The sequence below is a fragment of the Drosophila subpulchrella genome, chromosome 3R (genome assembly GCF_014743375.2).
Source record: "Drosophila subpulchrella strain 33 F10 #4 breed RU33 chromosome 3R, RU_Dsub_v1.1 Primary Assembly, whole genome shotgun sequence".
In the NCBI taxonomy this organism is placed as follows: domain Eukaryota; kingdom Metazoa; phylum Arthropoda; class Insecta; order Diptera; family Drosophilidae; genus Drosophila; species Drosophila subpulchrella.
The window spans coordinates 1,815,942-1,832,157 of record NC_050609.1 but is presented as its reverse complement, the minus strand read 5'-3'; the positions used below and the strand labels follow the sequence as shown (position 1 = coordinate 1,832,157).

Genomic DNA, 16,216 nt, shown 5'->3' with positions numbered 1-16,216 from the left:
TACGATTAAAATTAATATTGCGCAACTGTTATTAAAACAAAATGGTACACAATGGTTAAGTAGATTTCTTTAGCACCGAATCTTCTTTCTACATAACAAATCGATCCACACTAAAACTATTCTCCTCTGAAACTGTTGTAACCCATGCCCCTGACCCTTCCGCGATACCTACCTATTAGTTCCGAGTATCGGCTTCTCTCAGCTTTTCTCGTCGTGTTAAATGTTAAGCCCGCCAGCAAAGTAAAGTAAATTAATTAAAAGTAAAACTAGTTATTGCTATACTGTGTGTAATCCCCGCCCGCTCTAAACTTGCATACGGCATCATCGGAACCGAACCGAACGGAAATCGAAAAAAGCAACTACTTATATAAGTGTACTCTTAGCGCATATTTAGCAGCATCTTCTACTCACATGACTACAAGCGGAGCGAAGGCGTTCGCATAAATAATCAATAATACATTTAATGAAAACCGGGTTGCTTCTAGAACAAAAACTTAGAAAACGGAGAGACAAGAGTCCCTAAATTAAGTGAATCGATGAGGAGGAATACAAGTAAAACCAGCTATAATTGAATTGACAGAGATCGATCGTAAATGTTGTAGAGAATATATAGTATATATAAAAATATATATAACTATTTGTAAATGTAAGCGAAGCGAAGAGCTGAAACAACAATAAAACATGCAAAACAAAAACATACATTTTAGTGTTTAATAAATTAATGATTAAATACCAAGATGAATTCTGCAGAAACATCCAGATAAAATCCCTGGCCAATTCTCCGAAGAAAACACTCTTGCATTGATTTGAAAAGGGGGAATTTATTAAGTTTTTAAGGTATGCAGGTATTGGGAAAAGGAAAAACAGTTCGTGTATAAGAGATACTAAAAGTAATTACTATAAGCACTTTTCGCATTAAATCTCTAAGGTGTGTTGCACTGTCTATAAGTGGTGACTTTAAAGGGCAGAGAGCCTCTCGAGCATTGTTTGTTCATTATTCACCCCTAAATCGTGTCGTTTATTATTAACTTTCTATAAAAGGAAACGGAAAAGCGAACTAGCTAAGTAGTAGCTTCGGTTAAATTGGAATTTTTACGAAATCTGGTGCATCTACTCGTACGTGTGTGTATATTTATATATATATATCCGACATCCTAACCTACCCAGAGGGTCTAACTTGAGTAAACAGTTTCCAGGGACAAATGGGAAAAGGACTTGCACATGGACGTTGTCTGCGGGAGAGACTTGAACCGTCGGGACTTATAAACGACAAACACTTAATCCTAGTTCGTGATTAGACTTTCTCACAACGGATGTTCTGGCCACGCGCCTCGGTCGGGGTTAAATCTCTGGCAGCGTGCGAAGGCATTTGAGTAGGACCAAATGTACAATTCAGTAAAGCAAATACGTTGTCTGTACTCTAGGGTGTATATATATGTTATCTATAGGTTGACCAAAACTTTTCATAATCCTAAACGAAATGACACCAACAACGACTCCGCCACTCTACTTGAACAGCCATCGCAGGATCAGGCTGACGGTTAGCCCGATGATGGCGTAGACTAGCGACTTGATCACCGTAGACTGTGAAACGCCGCCGCCCAGCAAGTGATGCGACTGCACGCCCATGTTGCTCGGCGGGGGCGCATACTGCATGCGCTCCAGGCGCTGGCTGATCTCGTTCAGCTGACGGGTGTGCAGCTCCAGCACCCGGTTCACCTGGTCTACGGCCAAAGCGAGTCTGAAATGGAAAAAATGAATAACCTTGCTCACAAGGGAAACTAAGCTAAAGAATCTACTTACTGCTTGATGGCGCTGGAGGAACTGCGCTTGACTGCTCCTTGTGGCGACTGGCTGGAGTCCGAGTTGGTGTCGCGCGGCGCCAGCACCAGGCTCTTGTTCTTGGCCTTGGGCGCAGAGGAGCCGCCCTTCTGCGTAGCCAGTCCGGCCGGCGATTGTCTTTGAGTTCGAGATAACGTCTCGATGGAGCTGCGCAGGGGATGGATCATCTCGGCGCCGTGGACAATGGGCACCGACTTGTGTCGCGTCTGGGTGAGCACCTTGAACTGGCACTCGTACTGACGGACATCGTTGCGCGAGTCCCAGGGCCGCAGATCGGCGTACTTGTACAGCCACTGGCCGTAGCTGTCCAGCTCGAAGAGTTCGGGCATATGGGTGGACTCGGTGCTAAGCCGCTCCTTGGCATCCGCCCGCTGGCGCTCCTCCAGAACGGTCTTCTCCTCGGTGGCGGCCACCTGATCCTCGCGGGCAATCGCCTCGGAGACCTTCTGCCACAGGCGTTGCGACTCGTTGGGCTCCTGCAAATCCAGCGGAACCATGTGTCGCGTGAGCCGCTTGGATCGCGTCTCGGCATCCACCTTAAACAACAGCGTCTCCTCGCCCGTCTTCGAGTCCTTCACCCGGCACTCCTTATCCCAGTGACCGCTGATGGTGGCCAGGGTCTCCTTGCCCAGCTTGATTTTGCCGACAACGACATTGGTCGCATCGGCACCGCCGAGGAACGGCTTCAGCTTGAATTCCAGCTCCGTCCTGTAACCGGTGTTCTCGCACTCGATGTTTATCTTGCCCCCCAGCTCCATGGAGAGCGTGCCCATCAGGATGCCCTTGCAGTGGGCGTACGGCGATGTCGCCGTATAGCACTCACCGCGCGGCAGCAACGTCATCGTGGCGGCGCCCTCGAGCACCGCCGAAGTGCTGTTGCCGTAGAACTTCGATTTCGCCAGGATGGAACAGGTGATGCTGAAGCCGTCCTCGCGGTTTGTCACATAGAAGGCCGACACGGGCGGATGGTGCGAGACCTGCTCCGCAATGTAGAAGGTTCGGCTGCCGCTGGGATGCTGCCAATAGCAACGGAACCGCTCGCCCAGAATCGGATTGTAGGGCTTCTTCAGGCCCTTGGGCTTCTTGTAAAAGCTTGACAGGTACCATTGCACAACTAGTTTCATGCGCGTGAAGGCATCATCCTCCTGCACGGCCCTGGGATCGAAAGAGGATTACTAATATATTGTACGGAAGAGTGATAGTCGAGGTAAACCCACTTGGAGAGCAAGTCCGCGTGGTAATACGAGTCGGATAGCTTGTCCAGGAATGATCGCGGCTCCAGGATAAACGTGGGCAGCACCACCTTGCTCAGATCCATCCCCGGTCGCACCTGCTTGACAATGCACCAAATTAGGCTCTTGTTCTCCTCTGCCAACTCCTCTACCTGCTCCCCTTGCTGGAAATCAAGTAAAATAACTATTAGTTGGTTTATAATTGGAATATCTGGATGGCTCACCTCGCCAAACTCCTCCTCGGTGAAGGGCACATACGAGGTCTCCTCACACTGCTGCTCGACGCCATCCTCCTGCGCCGGCTCTGCAGGATCCGACTCCGATTCCGACTCCAGGCCAGACATGACGGCATTGGGTGCTTCATTCTGGCTGTCTGCGTCCAGATCTGAAAATACACATTCAAACCGTTGAGATGAGATTGCAAAAGAAGTCTTGTTATTACGGACATTTCTCTAGCAGCCTGAGTCTGGCGAAATACAGGTTACAAATATTCACCGTTCGCCTGGGCACAAAAGCGGAATACTGTGAGGAATATCTAGCGCTAGGATTGACCATATGTGAGCAAATTGTTGTCGAAAAACGTTGGGATATTGGCTCCCAATGCCAGGCGGTGAGCATACAAAACACGAATTTTGAACATGTAAATCGACTGCTACTGATGATGATTAGTTAGCTTAGGGGGAAACCCAATTGGAAGAAATATTTTAAGTCACACTCTGAGAATGTTTTTAACTTTTTAAGCTAAGGTAATCTTTTGTTATTTCAATTAATCAAAAAATTCTAAATGTATTAAAATAACACATTCGTCATGGGTACTTCCTTAGTTATTTAAAATTTTTTTTTTTTAGATTAAATTGTACAAAACCCTAAAACAACACATTAGTCTTGGGTACTTTCAAAATGTTTACCAAGAAATTAAGAATAAATAGTACAAAAATCTAAAATGACTCATCAAAATTGCATTTAAAACTACTACATTTTAACCCTCAGTTTTGATCAGTCTGAATATTTTTCCATTAGAAAATCAATCAATCAAATATCAAAAGATATTTTTTGTAAACTTTAAATAGGTGGACAATCTAAATTACATTATTAAAATATCATTAGGGCCCGTGCAATATTATCCTTAAACAAGTATATGATATCTATTTCAAACAAAATCAAAGTACAATTCCTCTTTCTTTCAACGTGATCTTCCCCCCAGATGATTTCCAACCAACTAAAACGACAGCAAAGGGGGGCGTTTTCACCCTTGACGTTCAGACGAAAGCGCGGAATCACTAGACAATCGGGCGGAGCGCTGAGGGGCCGCATGCCCGTCTGGCTGCGATTATAGTCCCCATCGTCGTCATCCTCGCTGGAGCTGCTGTTGCACAGGGCGGCTCCCAGCGACATGGACTTGCTCATGGGGCTCAGGTGGCGCCGCTTTCGCTGAACCATGTCCATGCCCTGCTCCACACTGGAGGCATCGCTGTACGAGGTCTTTCGCTGCTCCGATTGGTGGCCAAAACGCGGCAGGCGCTTGGTGCGCTCCCAGTTGCTAACGGCGCTGCTGTAGAGCTGCTGCAGCAGTGGAGTGGGTGCCCGCGAGGCGGACAGGCTGGTGTCGGAGCGCGAGGTATCCGCCTCGGCCGATGGCAGTGCCAGGAACTGCGCCCACTTACCGTGATCGTTGAAATGCTTCTCGTAGTCCGCCTCCGACCACTGCGTCTCATGGGAGACGGGCAGCGGTTCGCCCACATAGCTGGAGGAGGGAGCAGCGCCCGTGCTGCTATTGGAGCGCAGCAGAAGGGCCGAACATCTCAGGGACAGCTCCAGGGCGTCCATCCAGCATTTGCCCGCCGCCTGGCTGGGAGCTCGGAAGATCAGGTAAGCGGTTGGCAACGGCTGGACAACGGCACCTTGAAAAAGAGTTTAATAAGTAATTGTTAATTATCAAAGTGGTAACTTTATAATATTGGATAGCTTTGAATACGTGAAAAATATTAAAATTTGTATTCTATATAAAGTTCCAGTACTATGAAGATTATCTTCCGTATAACCGTATATTACTTTCCATTGAGCTGTATAAATATTTTATATTATAAATCAAGAGGTATTAAATCTTTATAATAATGAAAAACTTTTGATATATGATAAATACTACAACTTGTATTCCATTTAAAGTTCAGGTATTATTAAGATCATCTTTAAGCCAGTTTTGTAAGCCACAATTTAATTTACTTAACGAGGAGCTTATTAACCGTACTTGATGTTCTATTCCACAATATATTTTATAATCTAAATCAAACTTTAATCTTTCATTTCGCGATTGTGAAAAGAGGCAAAGTATTAAATTACCAATGGTTTCCTTGTCGGGTCCTCGGGGCGCCCAAATGGACTGCTCCAGGGGATGGAATAGCTTGAAACAGAAGCCATCCTTTTTGCTGGGCCGCTCGATTACCTGGCAGGAGGTGAGCATCACCGTGCCCACCCAGTGGCTGCTCTTGGTCTTTTGGCTCTTGTAGATAAGCAGTAGGCCAGGCTTAAGCACACACCAAAGTTTTGTCCAGGACTTGAGGGTTCCTCGAACCTAAAAAGCATTTAAGAATATTGATTACTAAATTCTATACTATTTAGTGGGTATACTTTAAGCTTACCTTTAGCCAGTCTGCCAGCACTATAACCGCAGGATCTTGCAGGGAGTTCATCAGCTCACTGGCCACTCGCTTCTTCTCCCGCCTGTAGTTTTTCCTTTGGGCCTTGTAGGATTCTTTTCTATTAAGTTTGGCGGCATCGGCAGCTGACTGTTGTTAAAATAAATGAATTAAATAACATTGTAACAATAATAATAATGCTATCACTAAACCTTTCTCCCATTGCAGCAGCGAAAAATATTTATATACTTAAAATACATTGCTGCATTTCGTAATAATTTTGTTGTCTTTTCGCTTAAATTTTGCCTGCGCTTACGTCAAATGCTCGGCAACAATTGCCTGTTAAGCTTTTAATTTCCTAAGGTGAAATCCGAAACGCATTGTTAATCTAATTAGCATTTATAATTTGCTTAGCAGCCGGATAAAAGTGAAAAATTTGTCACTTTTATGCCAGAATGTGACACGTGGCGTGTTCCGGAACTCAGGCCTTATATTTACTACCATTTATCACACAGTCGGCACACATCGATTATAACTAAATTAGACAACTGAACGCACCGTAGCAACTCTTATCTCTGCTGCCCTCCCCATAAATAACCCAGATTTCATATACGGCTCAACAACTCAAAATTAAAGTTACGGTTTACTTGCCTTATCTGCCAGATTTCCATCCCGATTGTCTGAGGCCCAATTGGCGATTCCTGTAATACGAAAGATCATAGATATGTTATCATGGGAGCTGTGTGTGTACGATGTTTATGGAAAACATGATGATTTGAATTCGGAAAAGTATCTAATCGATCTAGCCCTGAAATAGTAGGATATCTTTTTTGTTTTTGGAAACTTTTCCATTGCCTATTGACGATCCAAAAAACGAGACCAAACAAAAACACAGCAAAGGTGGAAAAGCGCGAAGAGTACGAAAGATAACAGAGAACTTAAACAATGATTCTCAAGGTGCGCTACTCGGAGGGTCAGCGGTATATTTATTTTACAAATATGTTTTATTTTATTGCGAAAGATACACAGGCCAGAACACAAACGCACGGTACTAGCTCATCGCGAGAAAGATTCTCTGGGTCTTGGGGTCTCGAGATCTCTAGATCTCTACGTCTCTCGTACCGCCCGACTGGCATTGTCAAGTATCTCGCACTTGCACTTTAAGCATCGTCAAACGGCCGCTGCCCTCGTGTCTTTCGCATTCTTATTAATTATTTTTATTGCTCGGCTAAAAATAAAGGCCTCCGAAAAGAGTCAAGAGTCAGTCTGTTAATATTCAAAAACTCGAAGAATTAATTAACATTCCCTTCGAGCTATGGGTTTAATAATTGTCACTTGCTTTGTAGGAGATTCATGACCAGACGACACAGCTTCGAACTGCGTTAACAATATTTGTATTTCTATTTATTTTTGCATATTTTGTTGTGTTTTGCTCATTCACGATTTGCAGGGCGGCACTACATGGCGTATGCGTGATGCGAGAACCGATTCAGAGACGCCGACCTCTGCTTGGTTTATTTTATTTATTTATTTATATTTTTCCTTTTTTTTTATTTTTTTTTAATTTTCTGCCTGCCGCTCGTCCGCTGGCCGCTCGCCGACTGATTGAGATATATCGAGTCTGCCCCGAAACGCGCGCACAAAGCACAAACACAACAAAAGCACCAGCGGCAAATGACAAAAGCACCAGGGCAGCGCCGCAGCAGAGGCCCAACTACTACTACAATTATCTGGCTTTCGTCATATATTTTTGACAACAAAAAAAAAAAGATATAGAAAATATTCGCCTAGCCAAAATACTCATCCAAAATGAGAGGATCATCTCTGTAGCGCTGCCTCGGTCGACGCTTCTGCCAGCGGCAACAAAAAGTTCGCTATATGTACTCATGCGTAGATATATAGATACTCAGTGTGCTTTTTCTGCCCAGATAACGATATCATCGCCGACTGCGCTCTCTGAAAAGCAAATATTCAAACGAGAGAGCGGCAAACCTCTGCCGGCGGTATCTAGTATAGCGGGGGGTTATTAGCAAGTCTAACTGATATATGATCTCACCCCAAAGATGTTTGAAAGTGGAAATATATATTAAAATCTCTGTGTTTTCTCACGATAACATCATACTAACCTATCCCAATACGGAGATACAACAATCGAACCGAAATGAAAATCTCTACCTATGATATCATAACTTAAACAAACTTATTATAACAAATACGGGGTTCTACAGTCTTTTTTAAATATTTACCCAATCTATTTAATCACATTTTCAGACAGAATTTTACGAATTCCTATAACTCAGTAAAAATGTCAGGAAAAATTCCAACAAGTTATAAAACATTTATAATAATAGTCATAAATACTTTAATTAACTATTTACTTTCTAAGCATTCATTCTTTGACAGGGTTCTATTGACAACAAATGAATAGACAAAGTCCAAAGAAACACCTGCGAAATATATCATAATTATGTCACTCAGATAAACCTTACAACACTCAATACCCTTTTAGGCCTATATCACACCTGTTGATATTATGTGGGCCATGAAAAGCAGAAGATCAAAAAAAAAGCCAGGTGTGCAGAGTTTATATTTATATTTCGAATATTACTCATCACTGAAATCAGAACATGTCTGTTAGCCTTATCAACCATGTGGAGCACTATAGATAATGGAAAATGCTACGCTGTCTGTGGGTGGTGATTTGCCATATTCGTGGCCACAAGGGTCCAATAAATCCGGCACAAGTTGATTCATCCATCGATTTGTGTAAAACCACTTTTGGCGGGAAATCCTAGACTATTTTATTGTTAGTAAACCGATTAGGGTTTCCCTACGTTTATAGCCCAATTGAAAGTTATCAAAGTGCAAAACTTTCAGTCTGTAAAACTCTCATAAATGACATAACTGTGAAGATAAGATAGGATTGCCATGGCCAGCGTTTATCCAGGGTTTTCCTTCTCGCCCACAATGGGCAGAAGTTGAGTGGCAGGGCACTTTAAGTATTATTAATAATACGAACAATCGCAAAATCGTTTGATAATAATGCGCCAAAAACAATGGCAAAAAACGTCCAACAAAAGCTCTAAACAAAAATAAAAGGCAAAATGCGTCACGCCAAAATTGGAACGCATGGCTGGTTTGGCAAGGGGGTTTCGTGGGTGGGTCTGTGCCATATGAGAAATGCATACGAATGCGACTTTAGCCAGGTTCTATTCGGTATGCGGAATCAGGTGATAATCATGAGCATTACGAACGTGCTGATTGTGTTACTTAAAGCATAGCAGCAAAAACCAAAATATCCATCCTCAAAATCGGTAAATAATGATTGTTTTTAGGATCGTGCCGACCGAGTCAAAATCAATTTTTTATTTGCCATGATGGATGCTGAAGTGCTGCGGATGTTGAATAACCAAATAATTGACCGGAAGTGGCGAACTATAATTTTTGTATTTTGTGTGCGGATCAGGCGTTGAAAATAATTACTAGCATGCGGATTGAATTTGATTGAATGAAAGCAAAGCTAAATAAAAATGGAATGATAATAAAGATGTTGGGATCGTATTGATCGAAAAGATCAAAGCAACTACTATCTGAGAGTGTATATAAATGTGATGATCATAACTCAAAAATAATGAGTTATTTTAAAGGTTTATGAGAAACAGCTAAGTTAAATTGTTAAAAATAAATGAGTCTTGAGAGATGGATGATACTATTGGTTGTTTTACAACTTAGAACTGTATTTTAACTGTATGAATGACGGTTTGAAATGATTAGTGATGGTGATGGTTTGTTCGACTGTGCTGAAATTTTGATTTATTTTTTAGAACTTCACCTGGCGATGATGGCGCCGGACTGTTGCTCAAACTGTCCGTGGACGGAAGTTTGGTCATGAGCACTTTTAGCGAAGGTCGCCGTTTGAATTTGAAATCGAATACTGAGGAGCAGTTTGCAGCACACACATACATACGGAGGAGAAAGAGAAAGCGAGCAATATGTATATTGGTATATATATTTTAATATAGGATTATGGGCTTATAGAACTTAGGTCACTGGTACAGACAGTTTTGGGAACACACACGACACAGAGACAACGACAAAATTGTACAAATAAAGTTTTTACCACAACATAACAAAAGAAAGAAAACTTAGGGATAGTCACACGAAACACGCAGAATGACATACTTAATCTCGGACAAAAACAACTAACTACACAGCGAAAAACCAGGATAATAATTTAAACATTGAAAAAACAAAACCATAAAAGAGTCATACTTAAAATAATTTTAATTTTCTAAAATTAATGTGGGGGAGTTTTATCTGTTTTTTCCAAAAATAAAGAGACTGTTTTTCCTAACTAATATCAAACTGAAACAATTTGAGCTAAACAATAAAGCTCTTGAGTATCGATTACGCTCTCCCTAAAGTTTCGAGTGCGAAATCCTTGACAGGACTAAGTCCTAAGCCACTTGATCCAATCAGGCGTATGGAAGCCCCGTATAAACGCCCCCGAGCACATCCATTACCATTACGGCCTTAATTATGGCCGCTCGTCAATTGTCTGATATCGAACATGGGAGCTCGGCACGCAGCTGAATCGCTATCGAGGAATCCGAGGAGCGCCAAGGAGGCGCCTGCCCGGCTGGTGGTAATTAAGATTGCTGTTGCGATGGCGATGGCGATGCAGATACGGATGGGATGGCGATGGCGATGTCGATGGCGATGGCGATGGGATGGCCGAGACAATTCAGTGCCCTGATTGATTTTAAACAAAGCGCCAACGCCTCGCAGGCAATCAATTTACGCAATTAGAACACGCCCCCGTAGTTTCGAATAGTTCAGAGTTCAGCACCCAAGACGTTGCCGACATGTTTGGCCTGCACATCGAGAAATGATATCATATATCTTTGGGATACTTTTGAATAACTGAGTAAGATATATTACATCATTGTATTTATAATTAAGAGAGATTTATCATCATTTTTCTTGTCTTCTGGCTGAAGTAAAGGTACCTTTCCATTTAAGCTGTATAACCTAAGAATCTTAAATACGGTCCTAAATTTCATTGCCATAAATTGTTTGTGAACCAATTGTCTGAATGTCCTTTGAAATTATGAAATACTATTAAACGAATATAAAATAACACTAATATATAATATCATTTGCTATTTTCATTTTATTTTAACTTAAACTGAACTGAAAGTGTAGTGATATAATTTTAGTTAAGACTTCAATAAATATAGGCAAATACATAGTAGCTGTTAATATTCACAGGTATTGGGTATCTATTTTTTTCAGTGTCCTGTCGTTGTGGGAAAAGTTACGGCCAGGCCTCCGGCAACCATCCCGTTTGCGTGTTTCAGCTCAGTAAATTCCCGGCCAAAGGATGCCAGCTGATGCAAGACATTGCAGCTCGGAAAGTGCAACTTTGAGCTGCCCGCTGGGCTCGGCCAAAACTGACGTCATATTTGGCCGCTGTAATGGCGCCGCTCTAAATGACCCCAAACCTCTCTGACCCCGCCACAAAATATATGTTGTTGCTTCTTTTTTACGTAATCCAATTACAATTTAGTTGGCTTTCTGTTTGTGTGTGTGTGGGGTCGGGTCACCATATTTTATTGCCAATATAGCGACTTCAACTATAAAATCCACTCAAGAAGTGGCTAGATCAATGGGGGGCAAGGCTTACACCAGAAAACACTCAACCTCTACCCTTTTGCCCAATGTTTTATTTATTAGACGGTAATTTGCCCAAAAGCATGCTATAAAATATTCATCGATACACAGACACACCTACACACTCTTTCAGAGCGGACGCACACAATCAAGTGACTCGTTCATTATGCAAATGCAGATGTAAATAGTATTAGTCTGCTGAATCCCTCTGGTACATCGAGAAAAAAGGATTTTATCAGCTGTATTCCATTATCTGAATATTCTGATTAAAATGATTAGATACCCATTGAAAATATTATTAACTATATCTTGTCACTTAGCTTTATAAATACATTTTTATGATAAAGAAACAAAACACTTTAAAAGATCTTTTCTCTCTGTGTAAGCTGCATCTCTCTTCTGCATCCTCTATCTCACTTTTGACCTTTTGGAGATGGAAACAATTTTTAGCGAAAACAAAAATAGAACACGGCGAATGAAGAGGGTTGGGAAACTGACCCACCATCGAGCCTTTTCGTCCTTCCCTTAAATCAACACACTGCTAAAAATTATGGTAAAAATATTCGTCTTTAAAGTTATGTACTTAATTCAAAAACCACACAACAAGTAAACTATATTTGTAAATTAAGAGTTCCATATGGTAACTATTATTTTAATTTGTTTATTTCAAAAAACATATGAATCATATTTTAGGAACTGTTATTTAAAAAAAATAATAAATAACAATTTTCTATCCCACATTCTACATAGAAATCAATTCACTTAAGCTCTGACTAGCCCAGAAATGAAGACATCATACAAAATGCAGTCATGCATCGATTTTTCTTGTATTTATTTTGTACGCAATTTCCCTTTTGGCACCTCTGAACATTTCCGTGTGCCACCGATACCAAAAGGAGGACTGTTGAAAGGGGTCGGTGGGTGTGGATGAGTTTACCTGTTTACCAGGTGTACGCTTTTCCGCACATTTATGACATGCAGTTTTTCGCATAGTTTTCCATGCGAGTAATGTTTATTCGCACCCACTGTTTCAACCGCCCGGGGCCTCAAAAGTAAACAGCAAAAGACGAGGCGACTACAATGGTAATTATAAAGTCGCATTCGGATGGAAAGTGAGTAAGAGTGTGAGTGCTTGTGTCAGCTAATTGCGTATATATAAGATATAGGGTGCAGTAGGGTGGACTTTGTTGGTATGCAAAATATAAGGCACACACTGAAAATATTACAATTTTCAACTTTATTTATCATAAAAAATTAAACCAGTTCCTTAAAACGGCAATTTCGCAACGCGTAAGCTTCATATTCATAACCTTCAACTGGCATAAAAGTCCACCCCAATTAACACCTGTTCCTATATGTATAGAGATCGTGTTGAGTTATGAATATATATCTGGGCTATAAAGTAATACAGCATGCGAATAAAATTTTAATGACGGTTGCACACCATAAAGCAAACAATTAACAACAGCAACAAATCACAATTACATCCAAGCAAATCGTGCGTGCTCAAAATCTCGAAAATAACTTTGGTTACCAGGTAACCCACGACAATCGTAAGCCCCAACTAAGCGCTAAACCACGCCCCAGTTTGTTAAAAAGCCAAAGTAAAAAGGCAATCGATAAAGCGCATAAAAAATGAAATCAGAAACCCTAACATATGTTTTCTGAAAACATTTGAACTTACTAGCTTGTTAAAGTTCACAGACCAATTATAACCTGTCATTTAAATGCATAGTAATGAATTTATAATATGGAAATCAATATAAAGGATGGGATCGTTTAATCCAACAACTGGTGGTAAAGTTCCCATCATATAGGCGAGTTTCCCTAGTGACTATTTACTTTCTGTATACTTTTAAAAGAACCCCGTAAGGAACCAAATTGAATAACATTGTTTAATTAAACATCAGAAATATGATCTCATCTCTGAGCAAGTAAACTCAATTAAAAAACTTTATATAGACTGACAGAGGAACATCGCATATGGTCTTTTGTGATTTATATACAAAAGCCAAAAATAAAAGAAACGGCAATGAGAAAAAGTTTTCATTGTATCTTAATATTTAGAAAAGTTTACAAAGCCCAAAAGAATGTGATTTCATTTGAGAAGATGGATAAGAAAGTTACTTAGAAAGTAATAATAATAATAATAAGCTACAAAGTAGTGACTCAATTTGATTCAATAGAATGGTTTCTATAATTCGTTCACTTGGAAATTTGAACATTACTATTAATTTCCTTATAAAAACAAAGGAATGCGGGTTAGTGGTGTTTAATGGACTACACATAAACTCAATTACGCTGTTAATTGATATGAACCGGCAGATGAACATCGTCTATTCCATGGTACCAGCTGTAAACACACAAAAAGCGAAAGACCTTCACCGTGGGTTTCCGCACAGGTGCAAATGGCAAGCGCCAGTTAACCAATTTGACAGTCACCAAGCCCCCACAATAGCCCCCTCCAAAATATATCCGAACCAACTAGTAGCCTAGCAACCAAAACCCACCAACCAAAGTGACTATAGTCAGACAACTGGTATGTAAATCAATTAACACCAGCGCCTGAATCTCACATGGATGAATGGGCCCGCAGAGCGGAAGTGCGCTAAATGACGAACAAAAGCCGAGTGTTAAGCGATAACGTGGCCCCTGGGATCGGATGGAGTGGGATTACGGATGGTATGGGGGTACGGGTTTGCGGATTAGCCGGCAGGCGACTGATGAATGAGCTGGAATTTTGAAATGTGAGCAGCAGCGAAATCAAAACAAGCAAAGCAAACAGCATACGGAAATGGAAATCAAAAAACGGAACGTATGGGCTTACAAATGCGGTCATAACCGGAATGTTACCGAAATGTGTTATCTTTGGGTTCCTAACTTGATTATTTAACGAATTTTTATGGATTTATAGGCATTCTTTTTTGTTTGCTTCCTGAAATTAATTTATAGTATCTGAATTGAGGAATTGAGTCAATTGATTTTATTATTGTTGATTCAGTCGATAGCTGTTAAGATAAGAAAAGAAGGTCAAAGAACGTCTATATTACATGCAATGATAACCAGAGAAGTTTATCAATACAATCTTATGATTTAACAAAAACTTTAGATAAACTAATTAATCAAATTACCATAAAAAATTTTTAATTTATGATAGTTTGTTATTTGAAGCTTTGTTAATCAGGCTCTTGAGATTAATTTTGGTTCAACTAGGGTTAAAATTCATTTGGGGAAAGTTCGAACGTTTAATCAGCAAAATGTACTCAATTTCCTCCAATTTATGAATGGCTTCTTTAGTGCTTTTTGTTTGACCGCAAATGTGAGAATGTGTGTGCATTTTTGCGATTATCGATATTGCACTAGAATCGATTGCGACTGATCGATCGATCGCTGATAGTGGGAGAGTGAGAGAGAACGAGTGTAAGTGACATTGAATGGAGGTGGAACAGAGAGAGAAAGAGACAACACAGAGAGGGGGGGGCGGGTAAAAAGGGGGTCAAGCTCACCTGTCGACTGACGCAATCCGGCGCTATTTGGCGGCGTGATGCTGATGCCACTGACGCTGCTGGCGGCGCCAACACTAACGCCCAGCGATTGATTCGATGCGCCCATGGACAGGCCAGAGGGGGTGACAGCACCGCCACCCCCCCCTGCTGAGGGCAGGGGCGCCTGCAGCTGCAGGAGGTGGCTGCCGGTGGGCACACTGCTCGACTGTTGTTGCTGCTGCGGTGTGCCGGGCATCGAGTGGGAGTGGGGGGTGGAGGGTTGCGTCAACGTGTCCCCACCGCCCCCCGCCTGTTTGGCACTGTTGATGCGTATGGGGGTGCTGCTGGCCCCCTGGCCACTGCCACTGCCACTGCTGCTAGCAGGGGCGGCGGCAACAGGGGTGGCCGACGATGAGTTGGCCGCCAAGGGGGCATTATTAACGGGCGTGCTGGGCGTTGCGGGTTGCATGGCCTTAGGATAGCTCAATTATTGCACTAAATTAATTCTTATTAGTTCTTCACTTGAGTGGTTTCTTTTATATATTTGTTAACCCCTTTTTATGTATTTTTTTTTTGCTATCAATCAGCAGGCATTGCTCCAATTGTCGTTCTCACAAATACACGCACACACTCCCCCACTCAAACACTCTCACACACACACACACACTCACACAGAGGGCCGAACGCAGGGCCAATTATTGATTTTGTTTTAACCGCTCAAGAGTTTTTTTTCACTAGAATTTTGTGTCGTTAGCCTAGAAATATTCAAGTTAAACTGTTAATTAGATTCTGATTAGAAGCGTGCTTTCTAGCTCAGCTGGTCAGTGTTGGTTCAGTTGGAAAGACGGCCACGTAACACGCTCTTTAAATCTCTTCTTTTTTGTATTTTTTGGTACCAATTAGTGGCAAAAAGAAAGGCGCTTCTGCTAGCAATGGTACTAATACTAATGCCACAGCTAGTACAATTCTAACACGCACAGGCACACACACACACGCGCACACACACGTTTTGTCACACACTTTTTCGATTTTCGTTTTCTTGTTTTTTGTTATTTGTTTTTCTTTTTGCGGCTCTCTTTGTGCCCTTCTTTCTTTCGCTCGTTCTCTCTGTCCGGCGTCGCTGGCGTTTCGTTTGAAACTGAAGCTGCAATTCGTAGTCGTCGTATCGTATCGTCCGTATTCCAAAAAGCTAAACTTGTTTCTTTTCGCTTTCGTATGAGCTCATCCAGCGACAGCAACAACAACAACAACGTCCACAACCGCCGACGTCGACGTCACCAGCCCCCAAGCAGCCAGCCACCCAATCCGCCCACCGTACAGGCGGCGAGTATTATTTTCATGACGCGGC

At 41.8% G+C, this 16,216-nt stretch overlaps 1 protein-coding gene across 12 annotated transcripts; it reads right to left on the bottom strand.

The window, feature by feature from the left end:
* Nucleotides 1-804: 804 nt before the first annotated feature.
* Nucleotides 805-16,002, bottom strand: LOC119546754 (oxysterol-binding protein-related protein 8). Of its 12 annotated transcripts, none has more exons than XM_037853298.1 (11): nucleotides 15,889-16,002; nucleotides 14,890-15,623; nucleotides 9,543-9,644; nucleotides 6,362-6,411; nucleotides 5,714-5,860; nucleotides 5,415-5,646; nucleotides 4,325-4,975; nucleotides 3,299-3,459; nucleotides 3,060-3,238; nucleotides 1,804-2,997; nucleotides 805-1,741 (listed from the first exon to the last, which is right to left on the bottom strand). In XM_037853298.1, the coding sequence occupies exons 2-11, from the start codon at nucleotides 15,335-15,337 to the stop codon at nucleotides 1,507-1,509; spliced, it is 3,399 nt and encodes a 1,132-aa protein (XP_037709226.1). In that variant the 5' UTR covers nucleotides 15,338-15,623; nucleotides 15,889-16,002; the 3' UTR covers nucleotides 805-1,506. The 12 variants fall into 12 exon arrangements, with proteins under 12 accessions (XP_037709226.1, XP_037709237.1, XP_037709217.1 ...); XM_037853309.1 differs by having other exon boundaries at nucleotides 3,060-3,172; nucleotides 3,227-3,238; nucleotides 14,890-15,994; XM_037853289.1 differs by having other exon boundaries at nucleotides 15,765-15,991.
* Between the last annotated feature and the right edge of the window lie 214 nt (nucleotides 16,003-16,216).

Excerpts from the sequence above, each read along its gene's own strand:
- LOC119546754 (XM_037853298.1), bottom strand. The coding sequence starts at position 15,337 with ATGCAACCCGCAACGCCCAGCACGCCCGTTAATAATGCCCCCTTGGCG. Across the intron at positions 5,861-6,361 it reads ATGGAAATCTGGCAGATAAG|TCAGCTGCCGATGCCGCCAA; the intron begins GCAAGTAAACCG and ends TTTTAACAACAG. Across the intron at positions 3,460-4,324 it reads CTTTCGTCTGAACGTCAAGG|ATCTGGACGCAGACAGCCAG; the intron begins GTGAAAACGCCC and ends GTGTATTTTCAG.